Source organism: Cupressus sempervirens, chromosome 10 (assembly GCF_028749045.1).
Source record: "Cupressus sempervirens isolate cs-2001-9-10 chromosome 10, ASM2874904v1, whole genome shotgun sequence".
Lineage (NCBI taxonomy): Eukaryota > Viridiplantae > Streptophyta > Pinopsida > Cupressales > Cupressaceae > Cupressus > Cupressus sempervirens.
This window is the reverse complement of record NC_143127.1, coordinates 360496861-360516541: the sequence shown is the minus strand read 5'-3', so window position 1 is coordinate 360516541 and position 19681 is coordinate 360496861. Positions and strand designations below refer to the sequence as shown.

The 19681-nt window shown below is 35.3% G+C and overlaps 1 protein-coding gene across 5 annotated transcripts in view; it reads left to right on the top strand.

Annotated features, from left to right (window-relative positions):
* LOC149534136 (Putative thiol-disulfide oxidoreductase DCC) overlaps positions 1-19681 on the top strand; it is a 291905-nt gene that overhangs the window by 198134 nt on the left and 74090 nt on the right. For all 5 annotated transcript variants that reach the window (XM_089805389.1, XM_089805393.1, XM_089805390.1 and 2 more), the window contains one exon: positions 14462-14522. In XM_089805389.1, the coding sequence (XP_089661515.1) occupies positions 14462-14522 (61 nt within the window). The remainder of the gene's footprint in view (positions 1-14461; positions 14523-19681) is intronic.

The following is a 19681-nucleotide window of genomic DNA, read 5'->3' as shown; positions in this document are numbered from 1 at the left end:
CTATTCCATTGATGTTCAGCTGATTTGTATCGAGCAATTTGGAGTGCTCTCATTATTTGCAGTTCTTATCAATCTGGTGAATGTTCATCTGAATTGGTACGGTCATTGTATGGTGTCTACATTATTGTTTGTCATTAATTAATAGTTGATTGTGTATGACACTTTCCCTCCCTACACTTGCAAATTACACTCCTATAGAACTTGATTGTTTATGCCTCTCCTCCCAACGTACGGCTTAGTGTAATATCCTACCCCCCCTGCATTTTCCCTGCAACCCGTATGGCTTTGAATTTTCCCATCTCCTGCTCACTGTACGGCTACACTACACTAAGCTACCGTATGGCTTCCTTGCTTCTTCCAACTGTTCGTATGGACTCTCCTTGTCAAGCAATATCACCGTACGGCTATCCATTCATCTCATTGTATAGACTTCTCAGTCCTGTACGGCCTTCCTGATTCCTATATGGCTATCTATCATTGTACGGTTAGTAATCAGCATTCCACCCCATCGTGCATTACAACACCGTACGGCCTTAAGTCTCTTAGTTTTGTATGGCCATTAGGCCCTCACACAACCGTACAGCCACCAGGCCTCTCTCTCACAACCGTATGGCCTGTTCTGTTCGAGACATCTGCGTTTTGGGACAATCGTCAGATGGAAGTAAGGCGTGGGAACATTATAGTGAAATCAGATTGGGCATTTGCTTGTGGTTTTGTTTCAACTGATTTACTAGCACATCCGACTGTCTCACAAACCCCATATCTCAGATTCCCCATCCCTAGGTGGAGAAGTATGCCGTTTGCGGGTATAATGAATATCAAAGCTCCTGTGACCATCCATAATGTTGAAAACCGAATCTCCAAAACAAAGCACCAATCAAATTGAGCACAATTCTTGCAGGTTGGTAGGAAACTGCTCTGATACCACTGTAATAACCCTAGCTGGTTATAACTTCAAAATACATCAATTATTCAAATGTTTGACATTTCCTCAAACACTTGGCAAATGAGCTCGAAACTCAAGCAAATGAACTTGAGATGGATAGATGCACATAACTATATATAATACCAATATGAGATTTGATTCTCCACTCTTTCAATAATTTGATACATTCACAAATTGACTGGAAATCGATATCATAATATTGGCAAACAATTAATGAGCAACTCCTCACTTTATTAAATGCCTTAGCACAATTTTATATATTGGACATGACACTATAGTGTTGCAGGTAGACACAATAAATTTGGAAATGAAATATACAATAACTAACCAGCTTCCTCAGCAAATGCAACTATTTGCATTTCGTTAGGTTTTGCCCAGTTGGAGTATGTGGTTTTCTCCCAGTCATATCTACCCCATTCAGCAACTCAGAAAATTCGATTGTGTCGGGGGTGGATTCATTCATACATACCACTTGACCTTGAGAAGCAGTGACAAAAACATTTGTGGATGAACCAATTGGCATTGCTCAACCTGCAAAAGCCCTAGTAAATGCATTTTCAATATGTTTTATTTCAAAAAAAAATTATGGCCTTTACACATATATATATGGGGCGAATTTGAATGACTTTTTGGCAGGGTTTTTAAGTTAATCCGATTTCGAAGGTCATGGCTGAAATGTGGCGAACCCTGTGACTTGGCTCATATCTATGTATACATGTATCATCAAGTATATATATATGGGAAGTTGTATATGTTAATTTAATTTTCCAGAATGTTTAAATCAGAGAATAAGCCCCTTATAAGTGATAATAATTTTTGTTTTTTACTTTAAACATTACAAAACTACCTTACATAACTAGTTGGTATCGACATTGGACGAAAAATTCAACCTTGACTCATAGTTCAAACTCAAAGATCCTTAAAGGTTCAATACTGGCATGAATGAAAAGGGCTGCAGATTTTCAATTTGAACAGTTATCTTTTATTTGATACTTTGGAACTATTTGACTTTGTAGTTTGCTAGACAACCTAGTTAAAAACATTTGAAGACTAAACATTAAATCTTCTACAAGATGACAGATATTGTTTTTTATTTTCAGACTGAGAATTGACTGTAATGGTTTATAATTATATCTCTAAAATCTTCAAGAATGCATTGACTTTTGTAACAAAAGGATATAGTTCTAGACTAAGTTGCCGGTTCAGGTTCGGTTCCAAGTTCGAAGTTTGAGAACCGGTTCGCAAGTTCAACAAAATTTTGGAAAGGGGTTTGGGTTCGTTAGTACAAAAACATATATAAATTATATATATATATATACATTTTTATGAAGCATGAGTTAAAATTAGAATGTAGCATAGTAGCATAAACACATTTGAACAACAAAAACTTTAAAACACAATAAACAGTAACATATCATAGTGATCATACCATCATATAGTAACATAGTTCAATCAACTTCAACATCAAAGATTCAAAACATTTAAAATATCAAATTCAAGTGTCATTGTTTCACGTTCATTGTTTAACTAATGGAATGAAAATTTATTAATATTCTTACTTCTAAGTTCTTCAATCTTCATCTTCTTCTTCTCCGCCTTCGGTATTACTTGCACTTAAGGCCAATGGGACCAGCAGCAAAATCAACAATGGTATTGACATCAAAGACATCAAAATCATCAATTTTAAGCCGAGCAATGGAAGCATCCAAGTCCGCAATCTCTGCACCTACATCCCACTTCTTTGTCTCCCCTTCTTTGTATTCGTGACTCTTGTGCGAAAGAAGGCGCAATTTGTTATGCACAAATACCAAGTTCTCTGCTTTTTTTGATTACAACCTATTGTGCTTCATTGAGTGGGTGAAAGAATAGGTGCTCAAATTTCTTTTTGATGTAGAAGAACTAGGAACCTATAAAGACAACATAGGTTAAGCAATTAAAAAAGAATTAATTTAATGTTATAAAAAATTTAAAATCACTCTTTAGTCATGATTCTTTTGAAGATAAAGTGAGGTCATTTTTTAAAAATAAAACTTGTGATATAACTTTGGTTGCAAGGGGTTGCAATGTTTGGAATTTTTGGCCATGGAGGTACCACCAACCATGAGCATCCTTCTTGAACTGATGATGAAGAGCATCATTACTTAGACCTCTAGCAGTGACAAACTCTATGAACTCATCCATGATTACATCTCTCATATCATCATTAGGAAATATTCTTATAAATGTTGCCTAGTGCCCATCAGACATTTCCCTATCTCTATTTGGTGGCAACCTTCTTGGCAGATCACAATATTATGAGCTATAGTATTTGGGGGTCAAGGCATAGGCAAGCAAATGTAATGGAGTGGTCATTTTGTTCCATCTTTTATCAATAATTTTTTGCACTTGTTTGAAAAAGGTCTCTTGTGGATCTTGCTCCTTCTCATTTATAACTTGCTTGATCTTTCCAATCATTGAGTCTATGTCATCATAGATCTCTCCAAGGCAAGGCCTATTCATGTTAGTGTACCTGAGCATGCTCATAATGGGCTTGGTGATCTTAAGGAGATATTCCACACGTTCCCTCCATGACTCAGCCAATAGCCTATCCTTTATTTTGTTTGCCCTTAAAGTGTTCTTTTCCTTCCATACACCCCAATTGTGGCTTATTACCATACCTTGAAATGCATCTTTCACTTGCACAAGTTGCCTTACGATGATTATATGTGATGCAAAACGAGTCTTAGCAACTTGTGACATAAATTAGAGCACAAAAAAAGAACAATTAGATACACATTTTAGAGAAAAGTATACACATTGCACAAGTAAAATATGAAAAATCAGAAATTGTCAAATATTAAAAATTAAATTACTAAATTCAAATTGAGTTCAAGTTCATTTACCTTTAATAGCTCCAATTTTGAGTAGTACCTGAAAAGAGATGGAGTCATGTGGTGGTTTGTGACAAACATTTGTATGTCCTCAGCCTCTTCATACACTGTTTTGATCCACTCAATTTGGTTCCCAATCTTTTGTAACATAAGATTGAGTGAATGGACTGCACAAGGTGTCCAAAAGATATGTTGATATCGTGATTCAACCAACAAACCTGCTGCTGTACAATTCTTTGTGTTGTCCGTTATGACTTGGACAATGTTTCTTGCACCCACTTGTTCAATGGCCTCAATTAGGATATCAACAATAAATGACCCATCTTTTACTTTTCCCTCACAATCCACCGCTTTCAGAAACATTGCCCCTTTAGGGGACACCACAAGGACATTGATCAAGGGACAATTCTTGTTTTGATCAAGGGACGATTCTTGGAATCCTTCCAGCCATCTGAAACAATTGTCACCCTTGTCTCAACCCATGAGTCCCTTATGGGCATTAATTGATTTTCAATCCGTTGGACATCGTCATCCAACAAGGTGGTGCACACTTTCTCATACCCGGGGCAACAATACCCTTTTGGAGCTTCATTGGCACCCCTCAACATGTCCTTCCAAAATGGAGAGCAGACAACGTTAAAGGACAACCCATTCGCATACAGGCATCTTCCCACCTTAATTTCAGCAATTTCCCGACCCTTATTTTGAAAAGCAGTTTCTAGTGGCCCCTTTCTTTTGTGTACAACGGGGATAGATTCAGTGTCATTGTTTGCTGCGGTACCAAAGAAGGGGTGGTTTTGTACTATAACATCTGAGGGGGGCTACATTCCCTTTGCTGTTTTACTTTTATTGCTACTAAGTTCTGTTTCGCTGTGTCCTCTCTCTTCTGCTACCTCATGCTCTTCAATATATTTTAACACAGTTTGATTTGGTGTAGGGGCACCTTTTTTGCCAGGGCATTTTTTGACTCCTCTTCCAGTGTAAGCACATAAATGACCTACCACATGATAATAAGAACTATTTCTTTCTACACCACATCCTCGGCATCTCCAACGGAATGCACCACCTCTTGTAAGGGGTTTTATAATGTCTTATAGAGGAGAATCAGAGTTGGGTTCCATTCTTTGTTTGGTGTTGCCTATTGATGAAGAGGTAGATGACATTCCTTTCCCTATGGCAAAAAAATAGATAAATGTTCATAATTTATATGCAAGAAAATGACAAATTTTGGAATAATGGAAAAGATTCAAGAACATATGAAGATTGAAAGAGAAATGGAAAAATGAAAAAACTACAACAAAAACAATAGCAAATGGAATAAGATCTTACCTTTTCCAGCCATTGCAAGCTTGCAAATGCGTATGAATGATGCACAAACACTTGAAGAATACCAACAAATCAATCTTCAAAATCCTTCTTGCACAACCGGATGCTTGCTCAAAAACTTATGTGCTTTCCCTTAAGACAACATAACCTATTTAGAAACATAAAATGACAATGAGAGAGAACAAAACCAATTAATAACACCTTTTTAGGTTTTATGGATGCCAAAAAGTATTAAAAATTGCTAACTAAACACTTTCAAGCCATCCATCTCTGCGGGTTCAAACTAAGTTTGACTTTTTTAAGGTGGTCTGCCCGGGTTCGAACCCAGTTCAAACCAGATCGAATTAGGTGTGGTTAAAAAGGACCCTGGTCGAACTAAGTTCAAACCTGACTCGAACTTCGAACTGGTTTGAACTTAAATTGGTCCGAAAGGTGGGGGGGGGGGGGGAGGTACCCGTGCAACCTAGCTTATATTTAACATTCGAACATTATCAAATAAAGTAATGAACCTTTTAAAAGATCAAAACTATAGAGGGAAAATAAATAATACTAGAAATTGCACTCGTCTATGCTTGCAACAATGAGCCGATAGGTGTTTAATAACATATATATATATATATATATATATATATAAAAGTTAATGTAAATAAATTAAATTATATTTAATTTTTAACTTGAGTAAAATAAAATTAATTTTTTAAAAAAATGGACTAAGAAAATATTATTTATTTATATATTTAGTTTATTATATATGAATAAAATGATCATCTAAAAAATCTTGACATAAAAAGTCTATTATGAAAAATTAATAGAAAAATAACACAATAAAGATAAGAGCAAAAAAATAAACTAAAATAATTATGAAAAGCTAAAAACTAAACTAATTTAATAAGCTAAAATCCAAACTAATTAAAAAAATAAACTAAGATAATTTCAAAAGCTAAATCAATTTAAAAAAACTTAAACCAAATTTGGATAGTTGGAAAAGAAAACTTTCTAAGAAGAGGGCTGACAATTCTCCAGCAAGAAAGAGTTATTTCTGGGAACAAAGTTCCCACATAAAGCCTATTGGCTTAAATACATAGGCCTGGACACACGTCTGACTATGGAAAGGGGGAAGACATAATTCTACACTGTAGCTGGAGGAAGGGGGTTGCATGACGATTGTAAGTAGGGTTTGAATCATTGTTTTGAGGATATTTACATAGAGGCGGTAGCAGCTAGGAGGGGCACACATTTTCTATTCCTCTTCATTGTTTTAAAAAAACTTTTCCATTCAGCAGAGGCCAGCTAAGGTTTATATGCCAAGAAAACCCTTGCTTTCATTTTGGAAATTCAAAAAAATGTTTAGATTTCTTTAATAAATTCTCCTTGGAATATTTGAAAGGAAAATTTCTTGTATTTCATTTGGTACAGTTTTGTAATTATTTTATTAGATTTAAATGGGAAATAGGAACAATGATGTCTTGCTGGGAAATGCATCTTTTTATATTTCTGCAATTTATGTTTTGTGTAATGGATATATTAATTTATTTTCTTGATAAATTGTAAACATATTTGGACATGGATCCGTGCCTGAATCATGTAATATCCCGATCAGTATATTTGCTGAATTTTTCCTTTCAACAATACACTCAGAGATAAAACATTGAAGATAATTTCCAGCACATTCGAAAACAGTAGAAATGCCAACCGACACTTTTCCGGCCACTTCTTGAATACAATATCAGACTCAGATATAAAAAAAGGTAATACGAGACATTTAATAAAACCAATGGTTCTCCACAAGATAACAATTCGTTATTTCCAAAATAACATTCAAGATGTCGAACATATAACCATGAATTACAAACTAATGAGATGAAACCAACAAACTCTCATAATTCCTTAAACAACGTTATTGCCTTGTACTGCAGCAATATAACAACGAACAACTAAAACGTTATTGTATTATACAACAACAATATAAGAACTAGTACACAAACCAGTCCTAAATACAAATTTAATAGTTGGATTGGCATGATAGGATAAGACCCTCTAAGTGTGAAAGAAACACCGGAAGTGATGTTTCTTGGGACAATGGGTTTGCATCCACTGTTTGCTAGCACGAGGGGCTACATCCTCTAACTAGCTGAAAGCTGAAGCTTTCTGAGACTCTCACAAGAGAGGAAATCGAACTGAATAATAAAATCAAGCATATCCAACAATGAGCATCTTTCCCCTTTTAATACACAAACCAAGACTTTTCGGCGCCTCTCCTCTAGTTTTCGTCTTATTCCCTTGTGGCTCTTCAACTTTCCTAAGGCATTTCGTCTTGTTCCTCCTTGCCCCTTCGTCCTTCATATAACACTAAATCGACCTTTTTAATATTTTGAGCCTATGTCTCAGAGTCAATTTAATATTGCATAAAATAAGACTTCAATATTTCTAATGTTCCAAAAGGGAACATTGCAAATCTCCCCTCCTTAAAATTGCTTGTCCTCAAGCAATTAGTACCAGGATCCCATACGAGTCTGCAGGCAGCCCTGTAATCCAAACTGAAAACAATTTCGGCCATATTGCGAAGCCAGATGTCTCTCTGCAATCTATCTCTCAACCGGATCCTTGGATCCCATATAACTCTCTGAAAAAATTCAGCACCTGCACCTGTAAACTGATCAACATTGATCAACACCATGATCACAATAAAATCCTCGTCCAACCATAGATACAATCTGCCAACACCTAGATCCCAAACTTTGTTATGCTGCCTTGCTACTGTGATGATATAGAAATATATCCAGGGTCCATGTATAATCCAGTAGAATGTGAATACCTGACTTAGATGGATGATGTAAGAAATGAGCCTCTCAAATGCTGAAACCACCATCCCATGGACATCAGAATTCATACTATTGACATAAACTTGGAGAATTCCCTAGCGCATAGGAGCTATGAATATGAAGAATGCTGAGAATCAGACATAAATACTCCATCGAAAACTGTTCGGAGGCTGATGAAGAAAATTCACCCAACTCCTAAATGGGGTGAAATCGGAAAATATGTTAGGGCTGATCAAATGATAAGCAACAGAAGTTGATTCATCATTCCCATGCTGAAAACCAGATTCATTGCTAGAATTTGAGCTAGGATCCCAAAGTCTGAAATCAAACTCTTCCTCTTCACAGAAAACAATAGATGATTCCTCATTTAACAGAAAAAGAGGATTGTTAGATGTCCAATCAGCAACAACTCCAAACAAAAGGTTGTCAACAAGCTGAAAATGTTCTGAAGTTTTGCTACTTGACTGTTTGGGGTAGTTATCCAAGTCATACATCTGCTGAATGCTCTCAAGTTCATCAATGATTTCCTGGAAGAACTCCTGTCTCATTCTATTCTCATGTTCTTGAGAGTGATTCATGGTTCTAATCTGATTTTCTGCTTCTTAAAGAGAAAATCGGGCATCATCTAATGCCTCATGATTATCCTTAAGCTCCCTTTTGAGCTCCATAATCTCATTTTTTTGTTTATCCCACTTATCAACATAAATTTCAGCAACCTTAAGAATATAATCCCTGTCAGAAAGCAAGTACAAATATTCTGATTTCATGGATTCAAGAACTGTTTTGACCACCTGTAGATCAGCAACAGGCCAATCTTCTTTTCCTTCCTTTCATGCCTTCCTGTAGATATCCTCAACCAGCTTGTGAGTGACGTCATACTGTACTAGAGAAGTCACAATTCTATCTTCATTAACCTTCAACTGACTCCTTAAGGTGTGCATTTCATGATTGTCATTTTGAATCGTTTCATCGTTGTCAAGTCATCTTGATATGTTCTAATTTTATATCATGGGGATTGGAATTAAAAGATTCATCATACAAGGATTCTAACTTGCAATAATCTTGAGTGCAGCCGCCCTCATCCGCCTGTTTGTCAACACTAACCTCCATTTCAACAACATAAAAGCTTGTACCCTGGGTAACACGTTCCATGTGATCGCTGGAAAGTTGTACATCAATAGTAGTTGGCTGCTCTTCTTCTTCAAGAACCTCTATTCGAAGCTCGTGATCTATTGGAAATTCCTCATACACGTTTTTGTCCTGCCCCCCTGCAAGAAGATCTTGAACCAAATCCAAATACTCTCTTTTTGTCATCTCAGTCTTATTTTTCTGGTCGAGATAAAAATCCACATAATTACTGAATGGTAAAACATTTTGAATTCGATTTGGAAGTTTTTTATAGTCTTTGGAAATGTCGAATATCTCTGCTCTTATATCAGAATTTTGGGTTGATTGTCCCTATAGCTTCATAGTACCTTTCCGGATCCTTGTACCTAGATATCCTTCTTTGAAAGATGTCCCAATTATATTAGATTGATCATATAAAGATTTGGAGTGTATTCGTTGGTTCTTCTTTGAAGAATTTTTTTGTAAACCTTTCTTAATCTAGTCAGTAAACTTAAACTTGGACCTGTGAAATTTTGTCAAACGGTTGGTGTGTAATCAGGATGTTAAGTTATGATATCATTGAAAATAATGAAGCTTCCCAGAATATAGTACTAAGATTAAAATTTGAATTTTAACATCAAAATACAATCAAATTCACAGGCTTCTCCTCTACTGCTCACTACATACAGATTTTCACTAATGAGCAAATCATATTGCATACACCAGCTATAATGTAATATAGTTCATTCACAAATCACAATTGCAGTACAATTCAAAAACCTGGTATGCCGCTGACAAGTTTGTGTTACTATTTGTTGGAACAAGGCTGCTATAGATACTTCAGTATACAGGAGTTAAAGTAGAGATGTCGACCAAACACCACGACTGTCATGTCTCAAAGGAAATTCGTCTACTGCTAAGCAATACCTTACACAGTACCGCCGTGATCACTACCTCTGCCTACAATCTTCAAATATTTTCCTATGACTCCTAGTGTTTCACACATACACCAAGCTCGGTCAAACAATGCAAAGTTGGCGCCAAAATTCCAGTGCTTTCCAAAAATTAATGCCCCCCTTGACAATCTGGCTTGTCAAACAACCTTTCTTTTTATACATTTGCCATAATATTCCAGTTCGCTGTACACCGCAGCCAAAACCAAATATTGAACTTAATTTACCCTTAATCAACATCATAGGAGATGTCTAAGTTATTTAGAGGTGTTCCAATTCTCCATGCAACATCACTTCCTCCATCTTGTTTGGTAGCCACGATTCCTTTTCTATCTTCTTAAATGAATCCTTAAAGCTCACAATTTGTCCTTATATTGTTTGCCTCGAAAGTATCGATTATTCTTTTAATATTAGATGACTTGTCCGACTTCCCCTTAACAAATCTTTTAAGTTACTGTTTTGTTTTTGTCTTATTCCCAAGTCAATGCAGGTTTGTTCTTGTCACCAGGAGGCTTGCAAAAATAAAATCGCACCTACTTTGTGAATGTTAACAATAAAATCAAACCACAAGATCCAAAGCTTAGCGCCAAGGTGCAGGTCCATTTTGTAAGACACGTCTGTCATAACTTGAGCGCACCACAAATATCAAAAGTCCCAATGCCATGTCATCACTCCATTCGAAACTATCTGTTCTGTCTATCTAGGCATCGAAGCTTTGTGCATGCAGACACCAGACATTACCTGCGATACTTTCCTCCCCTAAAATAGACAAGTGTCACAATTTTTGATATTCTCTCAAGGTAACGGCTCCAGAGTGCAAGACCTCAAAATTCCAATGTCATCGTGCATAAATGATAAGCACGATTGACATCATTCTAGGTGACACAATAGTTTTTATAATTTGTAATGGCTCCGCATATTGGATTTATTTGTTTGCAATCTTTATTGTGGCTTGCAGCCTTTAGAGCTTCTTCGTATAGCTATTGTGCACTTGAAAATATATTTCATTTCCTTCCTTTCTCAGGGCTTCGCTCCTGATTTTGGTTTACTTAACGTCTATGAAAGATATGAAAACATGTGGGCAGAATAATCGTTTCCCTTTGAAATCGATTCAAGGGCTTCTGTGACAGCTTGTAACACCCAGTTTAAGAAGATGGTGAACCCTGTAGTTCCCTTTCAAAAACATTCAGACTCAATTTCTTCTCTTCGAAGTGTTATCTCCAGCCACGGCATGACTTCCTAGGAAATTTCCAACATCCACTGGTCATCAAGAGTGGTGTTGTTTGCGTGAGCCCTTCCTGATGCCCACGCTTCGTCTACTCTCAGTCAACACGACCTTCATGTTGGGGCGTGTTCTACTCCTCAACTGGTAGCGTGATTGCTGTGTCACCTTTGCCACAACCTATAACTGTGCTAATCTCCATGGTTTTGCTTTATCGAAGCATTTGACTCTTCTTTATGTTTTGAGATATTCCCTTGAGCTACATTGCTGGAACTTAATTTGTCTAACAGATCCAATTTGACAAGGTCATATCCATCCTCATCAAACAAATATCCTCTAAAATTTGTATCTGATGTGTTTCAGTAAAGATAAATGGTCTCAAAGCTTACTGTCACAAATTATTTACTTTACCATGGAAACTCATTTCATTAAAAACTATGTTCATGTGCTGCCTCTCAAGCCTTTACCATCTGTAATGTAAGCGACATAAATTCCCAAAACACGGTCTAGATTATGTCTTTAGTAAAAGTTCCAATAAAGATTCTCTCATAGCTAAATAATTCTTAGCTCTGAGGGAGAACTCTAATAAAATCCTTATAAAAATTTGCCTTTGTTATAAATCCATAGGTTAGCAGGAAGACCAGCTCTGGTACCACTGTAATATCACGAATAGGATATTTGCTGATTTTTTCCTTTCAACAATACACTCAGAGATAAAACATTGCAGCTAATTTCCAGCACATTCGAAAATAGTAGAAATGCCAACCGACACTTTTCCAGCCACTTCTTGAATACAATATTAGACTCAAATATAAATAAAGGTAATACGAGACATTCAATAAAACCAACGGTTCTCCACAAGATAACAATTCATTATTTCCAAAATAACATTCAAAATGTCAAACATATAACCATGAATTACAAATTGATGAGATGAAACCAGCAAACTTTTATAATTCCTTAAACAATGTTATTGCCTTATACAACTGCAATATAACAACCAACAACTAAAATGTTATTTTATTATACAACAACAATATAATATCTAGTACACAGAAACCAATCCTAAATACTTTTAACAATCGAATTGACATTATAGGATAAAAACCTGTAAGTGCGAAAGAAACACTTGAAGTGATGTTTCCCGGTACAATGGGTTTGCGTCTACTGTCTACTAGCACGAGGGGCTATGTCCTCCAACTAGTTGAAAGCTGAAGCTTTTTGAGACTCTCACAAGAGAGGAAACTAAACTGAATAATAAAATCAAGCATATCCAACAATGAGCCTCTTTCCCCTTTTAATATGCAAACCAAGACTCTTTAGCTCCTCTCTGGTTTTTGTCTTATTCCCTTGTGGCTCTTCAACTTCCCTAAGGTATTTTGTCTTATTCCTCCTTGCCCCTTCGTCCTTTATATAACACTAAATCGACCTTTTTAATATTTTGAGCTTATGTCTCAGAGTCAATTTAATATTGCATAAAATAAGACTTCAACATTTCTAATGTTCCAAAAGGGAACATTACAAATCATTGCAAAAGAATTTGTGATATAATAATATATAAAGATTTCAAGAAGTTACATTTTTTTAACAATAAAGGTTAAGAGCTTAAACATTCCCATGACTAATCTCTAGATTTGTGAACAAGTTACAAGTTTTTATTACATTCTTCTGGGTGTGTAGAAATTGTGTACAATCGATGTCAATTGTTTGACAATATGCCTTATGCAATTATGAATGCTTGAACTTGGTTATATGACAAGTATATTCTTAGGAAACTGTCCTTCCTTCTCAGCTTGCCCTCTACATTGGACATGACACATTTGGGGATGGGGCTACTGTAGTATGAGTGCAAAATAATTGAGTCAAGCAAAAAATTATTTTGAAACCAATCTGGAAGTTATAAGTGTTGGGTGTTGGGAAGTATGGGCACCATCTTAAGTTTTCTATTTTTTTGGTTTTATAGATTATATATATTTTATATAATCGGATAAGGTAATTTAGCCACCAAATTGTAACATTTTATAATTTTCATTTATTACTAGTTTTATTTTCATTTGACATTATGTTGTAGATGTCATATAATTATTAAAAATGTATTGTAATTATTGTATTAAAAATTTATTGTAATTATTGTATTATTTTGTGGCTTAATTAAATAACATGTGATGTCAACAATTATATTAATTATTATTATTTCTCTGTCTTGTTCAATTTAAAACAAAATAATTTAATTGCACCATCGTCCAAACATCATGCTCACCCACTTGTCAGTAAACCATAAAGGTCATGGCATCCATATATGTTATAATATTATTTATTTGATTATATTATTTTAATACTTATTGAGTACTAATTAATAGTTACTTAAATGTCTAGTTAAAAAATTTTAATTACTAGTTCAAATATTTAAAACTAACTTAAACTGAGAGGCTAGTTAACATCATAGATCCTAGACCAGTTCAATTCTAATTATTTCAATAAACGTTGCCTAAAGAATATCTCTTTTGTTCAAATAAAGCTCAATTAAAGAAATGTATTATGCATAAAGGCAATACAATAACACACTTGTTAAATAATATTAGAATCATTAGGGTTTGCCTCAGAGGGGTCGTGACAATGGCAACCTGTTGCAAACTGTTTATGAAATGTCTATGCACCAAAACTTGTGAAAATTGCAAAAGAGTTGGTTTAAAACTTAGCCAACATATAATACTTCCTCAGTGTACAGAATTTCAATACCAATGCATTAATATGTATAGTGAAAAAAAACTCAAATATATCTTTCCTAACATGTGAACCGATAAAATCAGTTGTAGCACAATAAAACAACTGATCAATGTTTATATATTTGAAATGGTTACCACATGATAGACTAAGACTTCTATAACCTTCTATGTTCAAACCTTTGTAGTTATTCTTTCTTTATTAGATTTCTTTTACTGTTTTTAAGCAAGTTCAAATATTTAATGGGACCTTTTTTTATTTTTCATTTCCTTGCACATCCTCTTTTTGTACAGGTATAATTTTTAGGTGTGTTAAATTGTAATATCTTTTGTGATATTAGGATATATCCCTTTTACGGACAAAGAGGTAATAATATTAGAAAAAACACAAGAAATTTCAATTGTCTATAGGAATAGATCCAGTTCCACTTCATTTTCAATTATTTGATCTGAATAAACTCATGCTGTAATATGAATATAATTCTATAACAGATAGCGAGCATCCTTAATTCTGTATATGCTATTTGGGCCAAATATCGCCTGGAGATTACAGGTATTTTCTTTATACTTTAAGATCTTGTCTTTTGATTTTTCTTTCCAGTCTATTTTGGAAGAGAACATGCAATGTTAAATAGTTCTATGTGTACTTATTTTACTATTGTTAGTTATATTTGTATATGTTACACATTTCTGATTTGAACAGAAAAACAATGCTCATGTGTGAAGGACTAGATTGAAAACTCAACAGCCCAAAAAGTTGACTCAGACTTAGGATACAGAAAATAATTGGCAAAAAGACAAGGTAAATAGACAAAATAAACATAACTAGTCACTGAGACACATAAATAATGAATTTGAAGATCATATAATTCTATTTTGATTACAGTTATACTTAGTGTAAAATGAGTGTAATGTTTCATTAGAATTGTTTGCATCTGATTTTGTTTTATTTACTTGTCATCTTGTGCAATGTTAGACAGCTATTTCCACTTACCACACACTTTATCAATGTTTTATCTTCTTCAACCAAGTAATAGGAATTATATCAAATTTCAAATGGTATTCTAGATTGAATCTTGAATTTAATATATCGGCTAGTGATGGCAAATAATTTAATGTCTTGAAATATGATATTTCTATCCTTGTAATCCCCCCCAATTGGGACTCTGAAATATTCAATTGATAATTGTCAAATTCTTATTAGAACTTCTCTTTTCTCATATAAAGAGAGAATAAAGTAATTGATGCTTGCGAACTTGATACAGAGAGTGTGACTCCCAGTCTGTTATGAGAGAAATCCTTGAACCCACTCTCGTTTTTGATATATTAGAGTATTGCACTTTGATTATTTCTTACTGGCATGAATATGATATATGAGGTATTTTATTTATTATTTTACCTAGTTACCAGATTCGCGCATCCAGGCCTCGAACTGGATCCAGGTCCATACCGAACCTAGATTCGCAAATCGGTTTTGTGCTGGATTCGCTTAGGGTTTGGATTTGACCCTGTGGATTCATCCGGATTTGCAGACCACAAGTGTAAATGAATCCACAGGGTCAAATCCGGACCCTGCACAAATTCATCATGATTCAACACGGACCCGGATGAATTCGATAGGAATCTATCACGAATCTACACGAACATGCACGAATTCGCCACGATCCCCAAGGACCTGTAGGCCAAACTTGGAATAAGTATACACAAATCCATATATATATATGTATGTATGTATGTATGTATGTACTCATGAATCCACGAATCAGATTTTAAAACCCAAATCAACAACTAAGTAATTTTATTGGCAATTATGGATTAATGAGTATCGTGCTTCTAACTTATCATTTTTATTATATGTTTGAACTTTGAAGTTTTGAACCAATGATGAATGAACATTGAACATGTTATATGTATGAAATATGAATATTCATACATACATACATACATACATACATATATATAATTGAAAATATCTTTATATACCTGTGGTATTAGAAGTCTAGAACCCGCCCAGAAAAAATTGTATCAGGGAATCTAAATTCAAACTTGAATCTAGATCAGAATTAGGATCGATGGATTAGTAATATATATTATATTTGAAATTTAGTTATCATGTATATATTATATTATTATACATTATATAATAAATCGATATAACAAATATATTATATTATGATTGTAGGGAAAAGTTAGGGTCTATTTCAATGAGTTATTTTTTATGCTCCATGGGGTTTCTGGGACAGGGATGTTTTAGGGGACATGGACATGTTTTTCCGGTACAAGTATGGTTCAAAGCCAAAATTTAGGGGACGGGACCTCAGGGGACGGCTATTAAATATAGGGGATTTTTAAATTTTTATATATGGAGTATTAGAGTTTAGAGATATATTTCAAATATGCATATCATAACATTGATAAATGATTCACCTAGGAATACATGGAAATTGAAAACTATCAAGATTCAAATAAAAATGAGAATATGATATGATATATGATACATCCGAATATCGCATACAATTAGCAAAAATGCCCAAAGGCTCCAAGTATCAATGTAGCATCATCATGCATGAAATCAAAATGACATAATGAAAGTAAATACTAGAAGTGTAAATGAGATGTCCAACTCCATAATAATAAAAAGCAAAAATGTATTTGAGTATCTGGAAAGCGGAAAGTCAAATATATGGCTGTCCTCTAGGAATCTAAATCTATATCTAAATCAAGATCAACACCAGTCTCTTCCTCTGAATCACTGGTAGGGGTAGGCAGAGGGTCCTCATCCAATGGAACACCAAGAAGCCCTAGAGGTGTGTTATCCTCATCAATCTGCAATGTATCCTTAGGATTAACATCCCAACGTAGTGCTGGAGTTTGTCGATACTCAAGACTCTGTCGCTCTTGTAGTCGCAATACACTGTGAACAGCCATAAGCTTCTCCGATCATCTAGAGGTAAGGTTGTTCCTCTTCACCGATTGGATGAAGCTATATGTAGACCAATTCCTCTCTGCAGCAGAGGAACTCGCAACCTGTGAGAGGAGACAGATGGCAAGACCTTTCTTTCAGCTCAGGTGTGTCTCTAGCATGCCATGTCCACCATCTAAGTAGGTCCCTTTGAGCTAATGTAGCTCTATCAGTCCTCGCCTTTGGTCTACCAAATGTTGGACCATGAAGGTTGACAAATTTCAGCCATTGCCCTCGAATTTTTGTAACATCCACTGCATTATACATTTTTGAAAGGACCTTGGAGAAGGCCTCCTTCACCTATATTGAACAAACAAAAATTTAGAATTTAGAGTTTATAAACTTTGCAAATAAAATCAAAATTCTAAAAACATATTACAAAATCAAAAATCTTAAACATAAATTAAACTCACCTCCTCATCACTAGATGGAGGCACTCTCCCAAGCCTTGATGCATACCATTTCGGATTGACTGCATAGGCTGCCATATGAAGTGGGGTGTTCATAGTGCTCCACCTTTTCGTTACAATGGGCTTAAGATGCTCATCATAGAACTCCAAAGTAGGTTTCTTATTTTTAATAGCTTGCTTGATCTACCTAAGCATGCTATCAAAGGTCTCATAAATCTCTCCAAGGCTAGGAGAGTCAGTATCAGCATATCTAATGACTTGTACAAGAGGGTCAATGAAGGAGCAAATGTATCTACAAATGAAAGAAATTTGCTAGTGAGAAACATCATCTGTTAAAAAAATTAGCAAGTGCTTAAATCAAAATATTTTTATTAAATCAGCAATAACAATTATGATGTTAATTATTTAAGTTTCTTACCTCATTGTGGTCCACCAGTTCTCATCCAGGATTCTTCGTTTGACAAGTCTTCCATTTGGGGTGCTTGATTCAAGCCATCTATTCCACTCTGCATTGACCACCATGGATTGTAAGGCCTCTTGGACCTCAAGCATCCTCTCCAACAAATTAAACTAGCTAACATATCTAGTGTCCACAGGCTTGAGGAATTCCTTTTTGGAAAATGTCCTAAATAATGCAAGAGATGTGTAATGATTGCAAATAAACATTTGCACATCTCTAGCCTCCGACACCATAGCCCTTATCAAATCAATTTTTTCAAAGTCTTTCAAGGTGTTATTCAATGTATGTACACAACATGGGGTCCAAAGAATGTGTCTATAGGTGCTCTCTACTATCAATCAGCTGATTTACACACTTGGGTTGAATCACTGACTACTTGCACAACATTTGAAGCCCCTACCTCTTCTATAGCATCCTTCAAAATTTGAAATTGGAAGGATGCATCCTTCTTTTTTCCCGAACAATCAATGGCTCTAAGAAAATAGGCCTGTGCTGTACTAGTGACAATAAGATTGATGAGTGGCCGATGTTTGATATCGATCCAACCATCTATGGTGATAGAACATCCATCACTCATCCATGTTTGTCCCATATCCTCCACATCAAAATGTTTACTTTTGAGTACTCTTTGTCAAGGATAGTGGTGTGTAATTTAGTCTCTGTTGGTGGTACAAATGAGGGACCAGCAGCATAAATATCTTTGCACATTTCTTTATAGAATGAGAAATGAGAAACATGGTATGGTATGCCATGAGCAACAAAAAATCTGCCAATGGACTCTTCAACTCTCTCTTTTGCTTATATGTTAAATAAATAAACCACATTGGTATCTCTTTTGGCGTTTCCCTTCCCTTTAATAGTAGTGCTAGTGGGAGTGAATGAGGGTGTGGGTGTGCTACCTATAGGACCCTTGGATTTCAATAACTCCCCATCCACATACAACCTATTGGCCTCAAGTTTTTCATCATCCTTAATTTTTTTGCAACCTTTCACCCCTTGCCCACCTATCCATAAAAGATGGCAATACACTCTTGTGTAGCTCCCAAAATAATATTTCTTACATACTGGCACTCCCATTCCCTACTACCCCCTGAATTTTTTTCTTATTGTTGTCTGCTTTTGTGGCAAATTGTAGGAGAGGTTTCTTAGGGTTGAATGGACTTTTGGCATATTTTTTTTGGGCTTCGGAAGGGCACTCAAACGGATTAGGCATTGCATCTTCCACAAGGACCTTTAGATTATGCTCAAATGAAGAATCATCCATGGCTGCCCCAGGCCTTTTTCTTGGTCTATGTAAATGTGACACTTGAGTTTCTTGCATGGCAACATCCATGCTATCACTACTTCCCTCACTCTCACTGCTGCTCATGTTTTTGCCTTTGGATTATACAATGTATTATACTGCTGCAAATGATGGGAAAAAAAACATTTCAATGTTCCGTTCTATATGCCCTCTCTATGTCATTAGAAAAAATGAAAAATGGCAACAAACAGTAATAAATTTTGAATCAAATAAAAAGAAAATAAAAAACATACTTGGAGTGAAGAAGAAATGAAGGCAAATCCTCCTCTTGCATCCAAAATGCACTCCTCTTTGGCTGCTACTATTTTCCTCTTCCTCTACCCAACTTGCAAATAACTCAAATGAAGAAAAGACTTGACCCGTTTGTGTTTTAAAGCCAAAGTAGGGTTTGCATTATTTTATAAATACCTAACGTCTATGTGGGGCTTGTGCAAATGGGAGATAGCCCAAAAATAATTTTTTAAAAACATTTTTGACTGTTGACTGTGTGCAGGGAAAAAGGGGACGACATGAAGTTTTGGGGATGCTCGAGGGACAGGAATGGTGTCCTCGGTACGGATTTCTGTACCCAAGTTTC